Below are 18,226 nucleotides of genomic sequence, written 5' to 3'. Positions count from 1 at the left end.
CTGTGGACTATGATCTCCACATAAGATTACATTTTTATATAGAATTCTTGTGAGCCGGAAACAAACATAAGACTTAAATGTAATTTTTCCCAAAAGGAGTCCATGGCGAGGAAATAATGGAGTGATGGCAGTTGAAGAAACAAGGAATGCCTTGTGGTGAAAAACTATGTAATTTTTGGTTTGTCATTTATTTTCTAGAAATAAAACCATATAAACCTTGACTGGCAATTTTATTTTAATTATTCATCTCCTTATATATTTGTTTATCAATTGTTAAAGATATAATTGTGATAAATATGTATGAGATAATCCACAGTTGATTGATTAAAGATAAGAACTGTGGCAATAAGAAAATACATGTGTTGTATTGTTGCATTCACTTTTGTAGGTTACTCAATTGTAGTGAGAAGTGAGTTTATCAAGAGGTGCATGTATAGGATTGGCTCGGACTAAGAACGGCTTGGTTTTTAAGCGGTCAAATATGAATCACCTCCCTTTCTTGCGACCTACCGGTGTACGATTCACATTCACTTGGTTTTTCTCTTAAAAGAAAAAATGTGGAGAAACAAAATTGTAGATTTTATGAATAAATGAAAGTGAAAATTATAAAATTTCCATAGCATAGCATGTCATGTATATATGACATAAGCATGCCATATAGTTTAGGAAAGAATGTCACATGTACTTCTCATGCATATATTAATCATTCATGATTGAAAATGAAAATTAAAAGCCTTGCATGTTTTTAAAATATTAAGTGGAAGAAGGTCCCTAAACAAGACCTATGGTCTCTATTAGTGGTCTCTTGTGATGGCATGGTAAGTGCACTTCCTCACGGTAGGATTGCAATGTAGATTTCACTGAAGAGATTTCCTAGAAGAAAGAAGAATTCTCTTCTAATCAAATGATAATTGGACCGACCCTTTTGGTAGACATTATCATGTGATAGGTCAAGAAATTCTATCTTCGAAAGAGGACAACTAGCCAAAGCATGCTACTCGGTGAGATTGTCCCACAATGACTCATTTGTAGTGCATGATGCAGTAAGTGTTGAGTTAATGGTTATACACTTAAGATCTTCTAGTTAAGTAACTCCCCACGAAGCTCTACTTAAGTCAAAATGATGGTCAAACATTACACGATTACATGTGAATGCCTAAGGAATTAGGTCCATGTACTAATTCGATGGAAATCCATGCTCTTACTAGTTCATGATCACCCTACAGTGGCTTGATTCACTGGGTGTAGAAATTATTGTCACAATGACTTACTAATGTCTTTGAAGGTTTAATGTAAGACACATGCATCATCTTAATGCATATTGTAATGTTGCAAAATTTTTCAAACATTTGCTTATAGAAAGATATTAATAGATGAATATTTTATTTTCAATTCGAATATGGCACATACTCCCTTATTGAACATATTCTTAAACTATAAGAAACTTAAAATAGTTCTTGATAGTAAGTACATTTCGATCACTCAAGCTGAGGCTAGAAAATGATGGGAAGAGTCCAATGAGATAGCTTATTGCTATATGCTGGCAAGTGTGACTAGCACTCTATATAAGCAACTGGAGAGATGTAACAATGCTAAATCATTCTAGGTAAGGTAGAAGACATGTTCGAAGGCCAAGCTGCCTTGGCTCAATAGTTTTCCATGACTAGTTTAATGAATGCCCACCAAAAGCCCGACACTCCGATCAAAGACCATATGATCACTCTTATGGGCTACTTTAAAGAGGTCGCGAACAATAAGGCCAATTTGGACCAGAACACCCAAATAGAGATAGTGTTCAAAAGCCCCTCCAAGGATATTGCTAGTTTTCGAGCCAGTTATAACCTTGGGAACAAGAATCTAGGACTTACACAACTCATGAAGGAGCTACAGTCCTATGAGTTGATGTTGAATAGTGGTCAGCCAATTCGAAGAGTAGAAGCAAATATAGACGTCCCTTCCTCAAAAGGAAAAGGAAAGTGTGCTAAGAAAGGCAAGGCTAAGGTCTCTAGGCCACCACAAGTGGAAATGAAGAGAACCAAGAAGCCTAAATATTTATCTAAGTCTAAATGCTTTTTCTACAATAAGAAATGACACCTCAATAAGAATTGCAAAGAGTGGAAAGAAGACCTAGCTACCAACAAAGGTATAGAACTCTTTATGATAGAAAATTATTTAGTGCATGATTCAATAGACCACTGGGTTATTGATTAAGGATCCACTAATCATGTTTATGTTTCTCTACAAGGGTTCGAGGAGAAAAAAGATCTTAGAGGTAAGTAGCTTATTATTGTGGACCGGGAATGGGAAAAGCGTGGCAGTTGAAGTAGTGGGAGATGTACATCTTTCTTTTGATAATTTTAGGAAGATTCTTTTAGGAGATGTTTTCTATGTACCAAGTTTCAAAAGAAACTTAGCATGTTTATATAAAGACGGCTTGACCGTGACTTTTAACAATGAAATTGCAATATTTAGAAAGCACAATCTTATCTCTAATGAATGGATGCCAAATAATCTCTTTTTTATCAAACCAATTATGTACACACTACCTAAGATTGAAATATCAAATAAAAGACATAAAACTTCACACTCTAATCAGGCGTACCTTTGGCATTTGAGACTTGGTTATATTAATCGAAAAAAAAATCACTGGACTTGTGAAAGACAACATCTTACACCCATTTAAAGAAGTTGATCTTCCACAATGTGAATCTTACTTTGAAGGTAAGATGGCTATTCAATCTTTTAATTCAAAAGGAACGAGGGCTGGAAAACCCCTAGAACTTGTGCATGGTGACGTATGTGTCCCCTTGAGTCTTAGTGCAAGAGGTGGTTACAAATATTATGTAACCTGTATTAATGACTATTCCAGATTTGGGTATGTATACCTAATGCACCGCAAGAGTGAAACCTTTGATAAATTCAAATAGTTTTGTGCGGGAGTCGAGAAACAACTATGTTTACTTATAAAGGCACTTTGATCTACTCGAGATGGGGAATATTTATCTGATGAGTTCTTAGGGTACCTTATAGAGAATGGGATTCTATCCTAGTTAATCACGTTGAGCAGTGTACAACAGAATGGCATGAGAGAAAGAAGAAACCGAACATTGTTAGACATGGTACGTTTGATGTTAAGTTATTCGAAGTTGCCAATCTCTTTTTGGGGATATGCTATACAAATGGCTTGCTATATTCTGAATGATATACCAATTAAAGCAGCATTGAAAACCCCATACGACTTGTGACATGCCAGGAAGTTGAATCTTAATCATTTTAGGATTTGGGGATGCCTAGCCTATGTATTGGATAAAGATGTGAGGAAGTTGGACTTGAGGAATGAATTTTTGCAAGTTTATAGGATATCCAAAAGGAATAAAGAGTGGCTTGTTTTATAACTTGAAAGAGCAAAATGTTATAGTGTCAAATCATGCTACTTTTCTTGAAGAAAGTTACGCGAATGAATTTAAAACTCAGACTAAAGAGGTACTTGAGGAAATTTAGGGAAATATAGAAAACCCTATTGAAATAGTTCTAGAACCAACTTCTAATAGTAGGCTTGCAAACGATCAACAACATAGGGTGCTTTATTGCAGTGGAAGGGTCTCTTGTAGGCTTAAATTCTTCCAATTTGGTGAAAGTGTTTTTAACACTGAATCTGCCAGACAAGAAGATGATGACCCACTCACATATGATGAAATGTGTAGAGTGTTGATTGTAAGCTCTAGGAAATAGCTATGAAAGCTGAGATGGACTCTATGTATTCAAACTCAGTGTAGGAACTTGTAATATAACACCCCTAACTTGAATCTATCGCTGGAACAAGGTTATAGAGCATTGTTGAAGTTTACAAATTAATTTTTAGAAATTTAATTTCATCTAGCATTCATATTAGAAACCAATTAAAATCACACATATTGTCCCTTAAAATAGCCATCGAGCCCCAAATTACGCATTAGAAACAAATAAAGACTAAGTCGAAAACTCAAAAAAATTTTAAAAAATATTTAAAATTTTCAACATTGCAGGAGTCACAAGGTCGTATGACTCACACGGTTTGGAGACACGCTCGTGTCTCAGGCTAGGTGGGCATTCGAAATAGGGATACACAGTTGTGTCTGAGCCCGTGTGAATATACTGACTTGGGTCACACGGCCAAGTCACACGCTGTGTGCCAGACCATGTGCGTGTCACCTAGTTGTGTCACACACGGTTGAGACACACACACGTTCTCTACTCGTGTGGACAAAAGTAAGTCATTTTTGTAACACCCCTTAGCCATGTCCGACGCTGGGACAGGATACGAGGCATTATCGGACTTAAACAAAAGCAAACATACAAAATTGGGCCATAAAATTTTGTTCAAATAAAGTTCATTCATATATATGCAAATTGTCCCTTATATGGGCCTACGAAGCCCAAAACATACATCAGGAGTAGTTCGGGCCTAAATAGAGAACTTTAGAAAACTTTGGGAAGACTTAGAAAAATCTTCATGAAACAAGGTCACGCGTCCGCGTGGGTAGGCTGTGTGGTCACACACGCCCGTGTTGCTTGGGACACGCCCATGTCCTCAGCTTTTGTAGCTCTCTGATTATGACGTCATGAATACAATTAGGGTCACATGGCCAAGACACACACCCATGTGCTTAAGTCGTGTGGCGAATTAAATTCCAAAAATTAAGTGCAGACTTCACATGGCTTGGGCACACGCCCATGTCCTGCGGCCATGTCCTCCACACAGCTGAGACACACGGCCATGTCTCTGCCCATTTGTTTACTACAGAGTATTCTGTTTTACCTAATTAGGGTGCAAAGGACACACGGTCGGATCACACGCCCATGGGGCAGGCCGTATGTCACACACAGCCTAGACTCATGCCCATGTGTGTATCCGTATGGGCAACTTTGAGGCTATTTTTCAGGCCAATTGCCAACATTATTTACACAAACACATACATGAATTCAAAGGCAATTAACATGGCATAATTGAGAACTTAAACTTACATAAACAAGACATGATCATGATCATTTCATCATTACTAAAACATGCATAAGACTTCATACTTGGTCAAGCCAATTTTTATAAATTTGTATGCACTAAGAGATATAGATTACTTTCATTTAACATACTCATGCCTTAGTTGTCATCATGTCATTCAATCACAATTCCATCAAGAAACAATCATAGCCATAACACATCTCATCCCATTCTCATAACAACCAACCACATCACAATTGTATAGGCACATGTATGCATATATGAATAGGTTTACAACCAAATAATCAATATGAGCCGCATTTCATGGCCTTATAAATAATGAATCAATATCATCATAAGCCAGCACGTTTGGCTAAGCCAATATGACATATAACAAAAATACCAAGTCCCTATATATTCCATACTCTAAATACTTAAATTCATATACCCAAAAGATTAGTTTGATAATGTGAATCAAACTCTGACGTCCTTCTATCCCCTAGCTAGCTAGGCGACACTATAAGGAAATGGAAAAGGAAAGGGAGTAAGCATAAAGCTTTGTAAGTTTGCATGTAAACAATTAACAACATTAGCCATACATTATTATACACATAACATGATAATATTTACCATAATGTCATCAAGTATTATAGTTACATTTTAAGTCATGTCATTTGCATAATGTACAATAAGACTTATGATCATAATTCATTCATTCACATCTTACAGAGGTCTCATTGATTCATAATCTCAATATTTATGAGCTTTGTGTACGTACCTGTACCCTTTCAACATGATCATACCTTTTCATCTCTTTGACATAGTCTTTGGATTACTCGTTCAACCACTCGGAATTACTAAAGGATACTCGGGAACTCTCATACACATGGTAGGATCCCAATGCCATATCTCAGATATGGTCTTACATGGGATCACATATTGATGCCAATGCCATGTCCTAGACATGGTCTTACGTGGGATCGTAGATAGATGCCAATGCCATGTCCCAGACATGGTCTTACATGGGATCACATATCGATGTCAATAGCCCAGCTATGGTCTTATAGGAAATTACATATCACTGCCAAAGCCATGTCCCAAACATGGTCTTATATGGGATCGTACATAACCCTAATGTCATGACATTTGTATCCTAACTATTCCTAAGGTTCAACCGGGGTTTCGAGATATCAAACTTCATCGAATTGTCACCGAGTTATCATTAATTAAATCTAGAAAGACAATTACACAATTCATGCAATATTAAAGCATTAAAAACATTATAATGTAATGTTGCATTATCTATACACGAACTTACCTCGGTACCCAAAATATGGCTACTATTCAATTTATTCCACAACCTTGTTCTTTTCTCGGTTTAGGTCTGGACTCCGTTTTTCTTGATCTATAATAGGAAATTTCGCTTATTTAATTATCACATTGTTCAAAATGGTCCATAAATTATACTTTGGCAAAATTTCAAATTTTGTTCCTAAACTTTCACATAATTACATCTTAGTCCCTATGCTCGTAAAATGAAATGTGTTCATATTCTTTGATACCCAAGCCTAGCCGAATTTATACCATACTTATATCAGCCCACATTTTCTTTCAAATCAAATTTTTAACCATCTATTTTATAACTTTTACAAAAAGGTCCTTTTTAGGTGTTTTCATGAAAAACCACTTAGTAAAAGATGTTTATCATGCATCAAACTTCCATATTCCTCCTTTAAACACCAAAATACATGCATGCCACACATGGGTAAGTTTTTGAACATGAACCCTAGCTCAAAATAATGGTAGAAATAGCTAGATTATGTTTTAAAGATCTCAAAAACATAAAGAACATTAAAAACAGGGCTATGACATACTTACAATCGGGCTTGAAAGTTGAAGAAAAACCCTAGCTATGGCTTCTCAAATTTTCGGCACTTGATGGAGAAGATGGACAAGATTTTTACTTCATTTTCCCTTTTAATTCGTTTATTAACCAAATGACAAAAATACCCTTAAGGCCTTTCTTTCAAAATTTTCCTATTCATGCCCATTTTTGTCCATAAATATAGAAATTGGGCAAATTGCTATTTAAAGACCTCTAATTAATAATCCATGGCAATTTCATGCTTAAAGCTTCTAGAACTCACATTTTGTAACTTTTGCAATTTAGTCCTAAATGTCAAATTGGACAATTTTCCATATTTTAACATAAGCATGAAATTATATCATAGACCTCATAATAATCATAAATTAATTATTTCTACTTCAGATTTGTGGTCTCAAAACCACTGTTTTGACTAAACCCTAATTCAAGATGTTACAACTCTCCCCCCTTAGGGATATTCATCCCTGAAAATCTTACCGGTAAAAAGGTCTAAGTATTGGTTTCTCATGTTTTCCTCGGTCTCCCATGTAGCCTCCTCGACCTTATGTCTTTTCCATAATATTTTCACAAGGGTAATACTTTTGTTTCTCAATTGTTTGACTTCTCGAGCCAAAATCTTAACCGATTCTGAGCCATAAGTCATCTCCAATCGAATCTCAACTTTTGTTGGTTAAATCACATGCGAAGGGTTTGATCGGTATCGACGTAACATAGACACATGAAACACATCATGGATTATTTCCAACTCAGGCGACAAAGCTAACCGATATGCTACCAGCCCTATCCTTTTGGTAATCTCATATGGTCCAATAAAACGTGAACTTAATTTGCCTCTACGGCCAAACCTCAAAACTTTCTTCCACAATGATACTTTCAAGAATACCTTATCACCGACTTGAAACTCAATCTCTTTCCATTTCAAATCCGCATAGGACTTCTGTCTATCCGAAGCAGCTTTCAAGTAGTCATGTATTATCTTTACCTTTTCTTCGGTTTCTCTAACTAAATCAACTCCATGAATCTGATTCTCTCTGAGTTCGATTCAATACAAGGGTGTTCGACACTTACGCCCATACAATGTCGTATATGGTGCCATTTTCAAACTCGACTAAAAACTGTTATTGTAGGCAAATTCTACCAACGGTAAGTACTTTTCTCAACTACCTTGGAATCAAGAACACAACACCGTAACATATCCTCAAGAATTTGAATTACCCTTTCGGATTGACCGTCAGTTTGCGAATGAAAAGTGGTACTAAAATTCAATTTTGTACCCAGCGCTTCTTGTAACTTTTTCCAGAACCGTGAAGTGAACCCCAAATCTCTATCCGATATAATCAACAAAGGTACTCCATGCAATCTTACTATTTCAGAAACATATAATTCGGCTAAATTATCAAGTGAATAGTCAGTATGTACCGATATAAAATGAGCCAACTTCGTCAATCGATCTACAACAACCCATACAACGTCTTTCTTTTTTCGGTGTCAAAGGCAAACCGGTCACAAAATCCATAGTAATACAGTCCTATTTCTACTTGAGAATCATCACAGGCTGAAGTAAGCCTGAAGGTACATGGTGTTCAGCCTTCACTTACTGACAAATCAGGCATCTCGAAACAAACTCTAAAATATCTCTTTTCATATTTGGCCACCAATACAATTTCTTCAAGTCATTGTACATTTTCGTACTACCTGGATGTATAGTCAAACAACCACTATGTGCCTCATGCAAAATCTTCTGAATCAACTCGGTATTTTAGGAATACAAATTCTATCTCGGAATGTTAAGCAACCATCGAAACTAATCAGAAAATCTAATTTGATAGTTGACTCACACTGAGTTGTCTTATCTTGCATCTCACTGTCACTTTTCTGAGCTTCGCAAATCTCCTAGCAAAACATTGGTCTAGCTCTCAACTCGGCTAGAATAGAACCATCATCTGATAAAGCCAATTTTGTATTCATAGCCCACAAAGCAAATAACAACTTTCTACTTAAAGCATCGGTGACCACGTTTGCCTTTCCCGGGTGATAATCAATCACTAAATCATAATCTTGTAACAACTCCAACCATCTCCTTTGCTGTAGGTACAAATCTTTTTGAGTCATTAAGTACTTTAGACTTTTATGGTCAGTGAATACTCAACATTTCTCGCCATACAAATGGTGTCTCCAAATCTTCAACGCAAACACAATGGTGGCTAGCTACAAATCATGGTCAGATAATTCTTCTCATGCGGTTTCAGCTGGCTCGAGGCATAAGCTACCACCTTGCCTTCTTGCATAAGTTCACAACCCAATCTATTCAAGGATGCGTCACTATAAACTACAAATTCTTTTCCCAGTTCAGGTTGTACTAAAATCTGTGCCTCGATCAACAATGCCTTTAGTTTCTCAAAACTTTGTTGCCATTTTTCTATCCATTCAAACTTGACATTGTTCTGTAACAACCTCGTCATCAGAGTAGCAATCATGGAAAATCCTTTCACAAACCGTCTATAATAACAAGCCAAGCCTAGAAAGCTTCTAACCTCAGTTACATTCCTCGGCGGTTTCCATTCAACAATAGCCGAAATCTTACTCGAGTCGACTTTAATACCATTATCTTAAACAATGTGGCCCCAAAACCCTACTTCTCGAAGCCAAAATTCACTTTTACTAAACTTAGCATACAATTGTTTGCCCCAAAAAGTTTGTAAAACCATTCTCAAGTGCTCAGCATGCTCGGTCTCATCACGAGAATAAATCAGGATATCATCAATAAAAATAACCACAAATTTATCCAAGTATGGTGAAAAAATATGGTTCATTAAATCCATAAATATAGAGGTGCATTCGTTAAACCAAAAGGCATAACCAAAAATTTATAGTGACCATACCTCGTCTGAAATGCAATTTTCGGCACATAAAACTCCTTAAATCTCAACTGGTAGTAACCAGACCTCAAGTCTATCATTGAAAACACTGTGGCTCCCTTCAATTGATCAAACAAATCATTGATTCTTGGCAAGGGATACTTGTTCTTTATGGTTACCTTATTGAGTTGTTGGTAGTCTATACACAATCTCATTGAACCATCATTCTTCTTCACAAATAGTACTAATGCTCCCCACGGAGAATAACTAGGTCTCGCAAAACCTTTATCCGTTAACTCTTGTAACTGAACTTTCAACTCTTTTAACTCCGTCGGAGCCATCCTATACGAAGCGATCGAAATAGGTGCAGTACCAAAAACTAACTCAATACCAAACTCAATTTCCCTAATACGAGGCAATCCTGGCAATTCTTTCGGAAACACATCCAAATACTCACATACTACTGACACTGATTCAATTTTCAACTCAGACTCTTTTGTATTCAATACAAATGCAAGATAAGCTTCGCAACCCTTCCTCATACATTTCTGAGTAGTCATAGAAGAAATCACTACAGGCAAGCTATCCGATTCATCAGGTTCAACCCAAAGAATATCACCACTTTCACATTTCAATTCAATGATTTTCCTTCCACAAATTACTACCACATCATGCATGGGCAACCAATCCATTCCAAGTATTATATCAAATTCATCAAATGGTAAAAGCATATGATTAGTCGAAAAACAATGACCTCTTACCATTAAAGGGCAATCCTTACATACTTTATCAACTAACACATACTTGTCTAGAGGGTTTGAGACTTTTATCACAAATTCTGTAGACTCAACAGGCATATTCGTACTATACACCAGTTTCACACAAACATACGAATGGGTAGATCCTGGATTAATCAAAGCAACAACATGAGTATCATAAAGAGAAAAAGTACTCATAATCACATCCAGAGATGAAGCCTCTTCGCGAGCGTGAATGGCATAAGTCCTTGTAGGTGCTCTACCTTCAGGCCTCACAACTGAGTCTCTAGGTGCACCCTTGCCACTTGCTCCATTTCCCAAATTTCTTTGTGGCCTCCTCCGAGAAGTAGTATTACCCGATCATGCACTCAGAAATTTCTCTTTTTCAACCTTCTTAGGACAATCTCTAATGAAGTGATCTTGGGAACCACACTTAAAACAGGCTCTATCACTAACTCGGCACTTGCCGAGGTGACGTCTACCATAATGTGAACACTCCGGTCTACTCGATAAAGCATTACCAATACTAGCAATTGAAGTAGTCTGAGCTTTTGAAACCGAGTACTGCTTACCCTTATTTCTATTTGAGTACCCAACTGAAGCACTTGATCGAGTATTAAACTCCCTCAGTTTCTTAGATGAAGACTGTAGTGACTTACTCATCTGTCTCTTCTTCAAATCTCAAGACTTAAATTCAGCTTTTCTTTTCTCTTTAGCTAATTCCTTGGCCTTGCAATCTCTCTCAAGATGCCAACCAGCAATCGATTGTCCTCATTTAACCCATCCTCAAACCTCTTACACATGATGCCTTAGTTGATACATACTCCCGAGCATACTTACTGAGTCTTACGAACTCACGTTCATACTCTGTTATAGTCATTTGGCCCTATTTTAAGTCAAGAATTTCCTTTCGCTTCTGATCGATAAACCTCTGGCTAATGTACTTCTTATGAAACTCCTCTTGAAAAAATTCCCAATTGACCCTCTCCCTTGGTACAACCGACACAAGGGTGTTCCACCATTGATAAGTTGAGTCTCTCAGGAGTGACACAACACACTTTATACATTCCTCAGGTGTGCATGATAACTTATCAAATACTCTGATGGTATTTTTAAGCTAGAACTCTACCCTTTCAGGATCGTCATTTATACTAGCTCGAAACTCTTCGACTCCTTGCTTACGAATTTTATCCACTGGAGGTCTATTCAATATCATAAAATCCATACCTTGGGGTGCTACAGGAAAAGGTTGAGGGATAGGTACGAGTTCGGGTTTGTTTGAATGAACTTCGTATACCAAGCATTTATCATATGGAGAAAGGATTCCCTAGCCTCTTCTCCTCCTTCCTGACTCACAGTCACAGGTCTACTCTCAACTGGCACTGCCCCTTGAGCGGGAACTGGCGCGTTACTTTCTACGTCATTAACTTCAGCTCGATTGGGTTCCATTACTATACGAAAACACAATATAAAAAGTCAAGAGTCATCACCCTATCATAATTCATTTATGGCATGCATATCTAGACTCGTGCGCATGCTACGTTAGTCCCAGAATTGACTAAATATACCTCTGATAACACTAAATGTAACACCACTTACCCGTGTTTGATGCCAGGACAGGATACGAGGCATTATCAGACTTAAATACAAGAAAACATACAAAATCGAGCCATAAAATTTTGTTCAAATAAAATTCATTCAAACATATGCAAATTGTCCCTTATATAGGCCTACGGAGCCCAAAAAATACATTGGGGGTAGTTCGGGATTAAACCGAGAACTTTAGAAAACTTTTGGAAAACATAGAAAAATCTTTATGAAATAAGGTCACACGCCCGTGTGGGTAGGCCATGTGGTCACACAAGCTCGTGTGGCTTGGGACACGCCCGTGTCCTCAACATTTGTAACTCTTAATTTATGACATCATCGATACAATTAGTGTCACACGGCCAAGACACACGCCCATGTGCTTAGGCCGTGTGATGAATTAAATTCCAAAAATTAAGTGCAGACTTCACACGGCTTGGGCACAAGCCCAAGTCCTGTGGCCGTGTCCTTTACACGGCCGTGTCTCTGCCTATGTGTTTACTACAGAGCATTCTGTTTTACCTGATTAGGGTGCAGGGGACACAGGGTCGGATCACACACCTACGAGGCAGACTGTGTGTCACACATGGCCTAGACACATGCCCGTGTGTCTATCATTGTGGGCAACTTTCAGGCTATTTTTCCAGCCAATTACGAACCTTCTTTACACAAACACATACATGACTCCAAAGGTAAATAACATGGCATAATTGAAAACTTAAACTTACATAAACAAGACATGATCATGATCATTTCATCATTACTAAAACATGCATAAGACTTCATACTTGGTCAAGCTAATTTTTATAAATTTGTATGCACTAAGAGATGTAGATTACTTTCATTTAACATACTCATGCCTTAGTTGTCATCATGTCATTCACTCACAATTCCATCAAGAAACAATCATAGCCACAACACAACTCATCCCATTCTCAGAACAACCAACCACATTATAATTATATAGGCACATACATGCATATATGAATAGGTGTACAACCCAATAATCAATATGAGCCACATCTCATGGCCTTATACCAAATGATTCAATATCACCATAAGCCAGCATGTTTGGCTAAACCAATATGACATATAACAAAAAGACCAAGTCCCTATACATGCCATACTCAAAATACTTAAATTCACTATACCCAAAAGATTAGTTTGATAGTGTGAATTGAACTCTAACATCCTTCTATCCCCGAGCTAGCTTGGCGACACTATAAGGAAATAGAAAAGGAAAGGGAGTAAGCATAAATCTTAGTAAGTTTGCATGTAAACAATTAAAAACATTAGCCATACATTATTATACACATAACATGATAATATTTATCATAATGTCATCAAGTATCATAGTTACATTTTAATTCATGTCATTTGCATAATGTATAATAAGACTTATGATCATAATTCATTCATTCACATCCTACCGCGGTCTCATCGATTCATAATCTCAATATTTATCAGCTTTGTTTACGTACTTGTACCCTTTCAACATGATCATACCTTGTCATCTCTTTGACATAGTCTTTGGATTACCCATTTAACCACTTGAAATTACTAAAGGATACTCAGGAACTCTCATACACATGGTAGGATGCCAATGCCATATCTCGAATATGGTTTTACATGGGATCACATATCGATGCCAATGCCATGTCCCAGACATGGTCCTTTTACTTAGAATTGTTGTTAAAACTAAGTAATTGTTTAATAAATTAATGAAATATGTGAAAATATGAAATTAGGACATAGAAATTATTAAAATGTGATTTTATGCTTTATTATATAGTTTTCATGCAATAAATGGATTATTTTATATTAATTTGAATAAGGTCATGCATGATTAAATTAAATAATAAAATATAAAATTATATTTAATAATTCATTATAAAATATTTCGTTAATAATTTGGGTTTTAAATTAATTAATTAAATTGGATAAATCTTATTCTTTGTTCCTCTAACTTGTTGATTTATTCTGGATAGGTCTGATAGCTTTGCTGGATTACAAAACCATCCAAGTTGGGGACCAAGTCAACCCAAAATTCGGCTACACATGGCTGTCCATAAACCACTATTTGGTTTAATTGCACAAGGTCCTTGAATAGTTAAAGAAATTAGAGATTTACCAAAAGATTTGTACTTGACCGAGTCTCAGTCCTGAGTTGTTGTGGCACTCAAATTGACCAAAAATAAAGCAAAAATCAGCTCAAATTCCTCAATTTATGGCCAGCCACCCATAGAGGATGCTTTGAAAGATGAAACCTCTTATTTTTAGTAAACTATCTCCCTCTCCTCACCTATAAATAAGACCTCATTCTCATATTTCTAATCATCCCTCATCACTCATCCCTTATTCCTTATTCATTCCCTTAGCATTCTTCTTTTCTCCCTATGCCTATCATCATCTTTTCATAAATATTTTAACACTTAAGCCTTTTAAAGAACCCTTGGTCGGCCACCTTAGAGATCCATCAGCAAAGGAGTGAAGCAAAGGAACGAAGGAGCTCGTCAGTCAGAGTCTTGGGTGACAGCCACTCTGAATTGGGTTTAATCTTTCTTTTCTTTAAATTAATTTAAAGATGTTTGCTATGTGTTCTTTTTTCTTGTTTACAATAGCGTTAGCTTAATTTTATTTAAGCTAGGTTAATTGTTTTGATTAAATAATATTTATTAGATTCAAGCTTATAATGTTTGTGCCTCAATCGATCATGTTTTCAATTAAAATCAAGTCTGTATTTTGTTCATACATGATTGAAATGCACCTAAATTAGATGAGGGATCCTAACCAGATGGCGGCTAGTGGACGCATAATTGAAATGTGCATGCTCAATTTAGATCCTCGCCTGATTAAATTGCAGGTTGCATAACAACCCTAACCAAGCTCTGTTATCTGCATAGTTTTTAGATTTGTGTGATTAAACTGTTTCAAACCTAACACGTCCATGTTACCTCGCACGAACCGAAAGGACCTATCATGGTTTTAAAACTCATGAGAGATCAAGTTGCCATGGAATGTTTTTTCGAATATTATTAAGCATGTTAATAACAAATTGAGTTTAATTTACGTATTTGTCCTAGTTTATTTATGTTATAATTGTTGCAAAATGTGTTTAATTTTGCTAAAATCTATTTCATTCATATAGTTTCCATACTTAGGTTAATTTGCATTAAGGATCATTGCATTTAGTTTAATATATTTTAATCATCACTTCTCAACAAAATTATGTTTTTATTTACCAAATTGTTAATATAATTTTACAAATTAAATGACTTAGCACAAATACAATCCCTATGGAGACAATAACTCGATACTTACTTATTACTCGATAACGACTGTGTACACTTGCACAAACCTCTGTGTTACAAGTTCTTGGTGTCGTTGCCGGGGATTTTCAACTATTGACATAGTCATTTATTTCATGAAATTATTTATTTTCAATTTAATTTATTTCTAACATTACTAAGTTATTCTTTTTAATTTTGTGATTTTCTTGCAGGTGCTTATGAGCATAGATCAAATTATCAATTCACTTCCTGTAGACCCTAAAATTGAGCGAACTTTCAGACAAAGAAGACGCGAACGAACAACTCAAAGAAAAGTCGAGATGGACCTTGGAAATTAGAATCAAGACTAAGGTAATGAAGCTAATAATATACGAAATCCTATCCTCATTACTGATGATAGGGATAGATGCATCAGACAATATGCTTGCCACTTTTCAGTGAGTTAAACCTAGGAATTAGAATGCCAGATATTGAGGCAATCCAATTTGAATTGAAACCAGTGATGTTTCAAATGCTCCAAACGGTGGGCCAATTTAGTGGTATGCCCACAGAAGATTTACATCTCCACTTTCGATTGTTTATGGAGGTGAGTGATTCATTCAAGATAGCCGGTGTGACTGAAGACGCACTGAGGTTGAAGTTATTTTTGTACTTGTTGCGAGATCGAGCATGAGCATGGCTCAATTCATTGCCATCAAGTTCCATATCTACATGGAAAGAATTAGCAGAGAGATTTTTGGTTAAGTATTTCTTGCCTAGCAAAAACACTAAGTTGAGGAACGAGATCACAACCTTTCAACAATTGGATGACGAGTCTTTGTATGAGGCTTGGTAGCGATTCAAGGAGTTACTGTGTAAGTGTCCTCATCATGGGATTCCTCATTATATCTAATTGGAGACATTCTATAATGGTCTCAAAGCACATACAAGATTGATGGTAGATGCTTTTGAGAATGGTGCAATTTTGTCTAAGTCTTATAATGAGGCTTATGAGATCATCGAGAGGATCGTAAGTAATAACTATCAATGGCCAACAAATCGAACAGCTTCAGGAAGACGTGTAACTAGAGTTCATGAAGTTGACACGCTCACTTCGTTATTAGCTCAGGTATTGTCTATTTCCTCTATGTTAAAATAGTTTACCGCTAATAGTGCTAATAATTTTACAGCTCAGCCACCAAGTCCGTACGATGTAGTTTCCTGTGTGTACTGTGGGGAAGGTCATTCTTTTGAGAATTGTTCATCAAATCCCGAGTCAGTGTACTATGTGGGGAACCAATATCAAAATAGGAGTAGGCAACGACCCCAGTCCAACTTCTATAATCCTTCATGGCGTAATCATCCTAACTTTTCTTGGAGTAGCCAAGGAAATGGACTGAACCACAACTCATTGCAGCATAGAGTCAACCAATCTCAAGGGTTTAATCAACAAGCTCCAAAACCACCTCAAGCTGAGGCATCAAACAATTTGAAGAACTTGTTGAAAGTGTACATGGTAAAGAATGACGCTTTGATCCAAATCCAAGCAGCAACACTAAAAAATTTGGAAAACCAAATAGGTCAGTTAGGTACAGAGCTTCGTAATAGACCGCAATGAACCTTACCGAGCGATACTGAGAATCCAAGAAATTTGGGTAAAGAACATATCAAGGCAGTGGCATTGCCAAGTGGATAAATTCTGGAACCCCAATTGATTGATGTCGAAGATAAGCCCGTTGAGAAGAATGAACCAACTGTTGAAATTCCTACACAAAAGGAATTAGAATCTCCAAAGACTAACAAGGTAAATCCTAACTTAGTGAATTCAGATACTTTAAAATCTTATTTGGATGTAGATTTACCTACTCAAAAATTTGTCTGGTTGAATCGAAAGTTCCACCACCTCCATATCTGCAAAGATTGCAGCAACACAAGCAGAAATAGGAGGTGCAATTCAAGAAGTTTTTGGATGTTCTGGAGCAGTTACACATCAATATTCCGTTGGTGGAGGCTTTAGAACAAATGCCAAATTATGTGAAGTTTGTGAAGGATATACTATCCAATAAGAAACGACTGAGTGAGTATGAGACTGTTGCCTTGACAAAGGAGAGCAGTGCGTTCCTGCAGAACAAATTGCCACCGAAATTGAAAGACCCAGGAAGCTTTACTATACCCTGTAACATTGGTGAATCTTACTGTGGTAAAGTTTTGTGTGATTTAGGATCAAGTATCAACTTGATGCCTAAGTCTATTTCAAGATGTTAGGGATAGGTGAAGTAAGACCTACAACTGTGACGCTTCAGCTAGCGGATCGATCAATTGGGGTTCAGCATATCCCAAGGGAAAGATCAAGTATGTTTTGGTAAGAGTCAATAAATTTATTTTTCCTGCTGATTTCATTGTCTTAGATTTTGAAGTAGATAAGGAAGTGTCGATCATCCTTGGGAGACTTTTCTTAGCCACGGGAAGAACGTTAATTGATATGGAGAAAGGTGAACTCACTATACGAGTTCAAGACGATCAGGTAACTTTTAACATTCTTAAAGCGATGAACTTTCCTGATTTGCCAAAAGAGTGTTTAGTTATGAAAAAGATAGAAACCTTGGTTTCTATGGCAAGCAATCTTAAAGAAGATCCATTGGAGAAAGCCTTAGATCTTGACCCTTTGGAGGATGAATAAGGTGAAGAAAACTTGGCTTTGATGGAAGCCAATCTGAGAAATTTTATTCAATCCACACTGTTTGAACCATTAGAGTTGGAAGTCAGAGAATTTGTGCAACCCAAGTTGTCAATCAAAGAACCACCTAAACTCAAACTAAAGTTACTTCCTTCCCATTTGAAATACATTTATTTAGGTGACTGTTCTACTTTGCCTGTGATTATTTCAGCAG

General features: G+C 36.6%; 1 protein-coding gene and 1 non-coding gene across 2 annotated transcripts; one reads left to right on the top strand and one right to left on the bottom strand.

Moving 5' to 3' along the window:
- Positions 1-16,125: 16,125 nt before the first annotated feature.
- Positions 16,126-16,232, bottom strand: LOC128289675 (small nucleolar RNA R71). Its single transcript, XR_008279319.1, has one exon. It is a non-coding gene; the product is annotated as a small nucleolar RNA R71 (small nucleolar RNA).
- A 1,125-nt stretch (positions 16,233-17,357) lies between these two features.
- LOC128284338 (uncharacterized) lies at positions 17,358-18,015 on the top strand. Its single transcript, XM_053022352.1, has 2 exons — positions 17,358-17,535; positions 17,744-18,015. The coding sequence occupies exons 1-2, from the start codon at positions 17,358-17,360 to the stop codon at positions 18,013-18,015; spliced, it is 450 nt and encodes a 149-aa protein (XP_052878312.1).
- The last annotated feature ends 211 nt before the right edge of the window (positions 18,016-18,226 follow it).

This window comes from Gossypium arboreum, chromosome 2, assembly GCF_025698485.1.
Source record: "Gossypium arboreum isolate Shixiya-1 chromosome 2, ASM2569848v2, whole genome shotgun sequence".
Classification (NCBI taxonomy): Eukaryota; Viridiplantae; Streptophyta; class Magnoliopsida; order Malvales; family Malvaceae; genus Gossypium; species Gossypium arboreum.
The sequence above is the reverse complement of the archived record's forward strand: the minus strand, read 5'-3'. Positions and strand labels throughout refer to the sequence as shown.

Excerpts from the sequence above, each read along its gene's own strand:
- LOC128284338 (XM_053022352.1), top strand. The coding sequence starts at position 17,358 with ATGCCAAATTATGTGAAGTTTGTGAAGGATATACTATCCAATAAGAAA. Across the intron at positions 17,536-17,743 it reads CATTGGTGAATCTTACTGTG|ATTTTGAAGTAGATAAGGAA; the intron begins GTAAAGTTTTGT and ends TCATTGTCTTAG.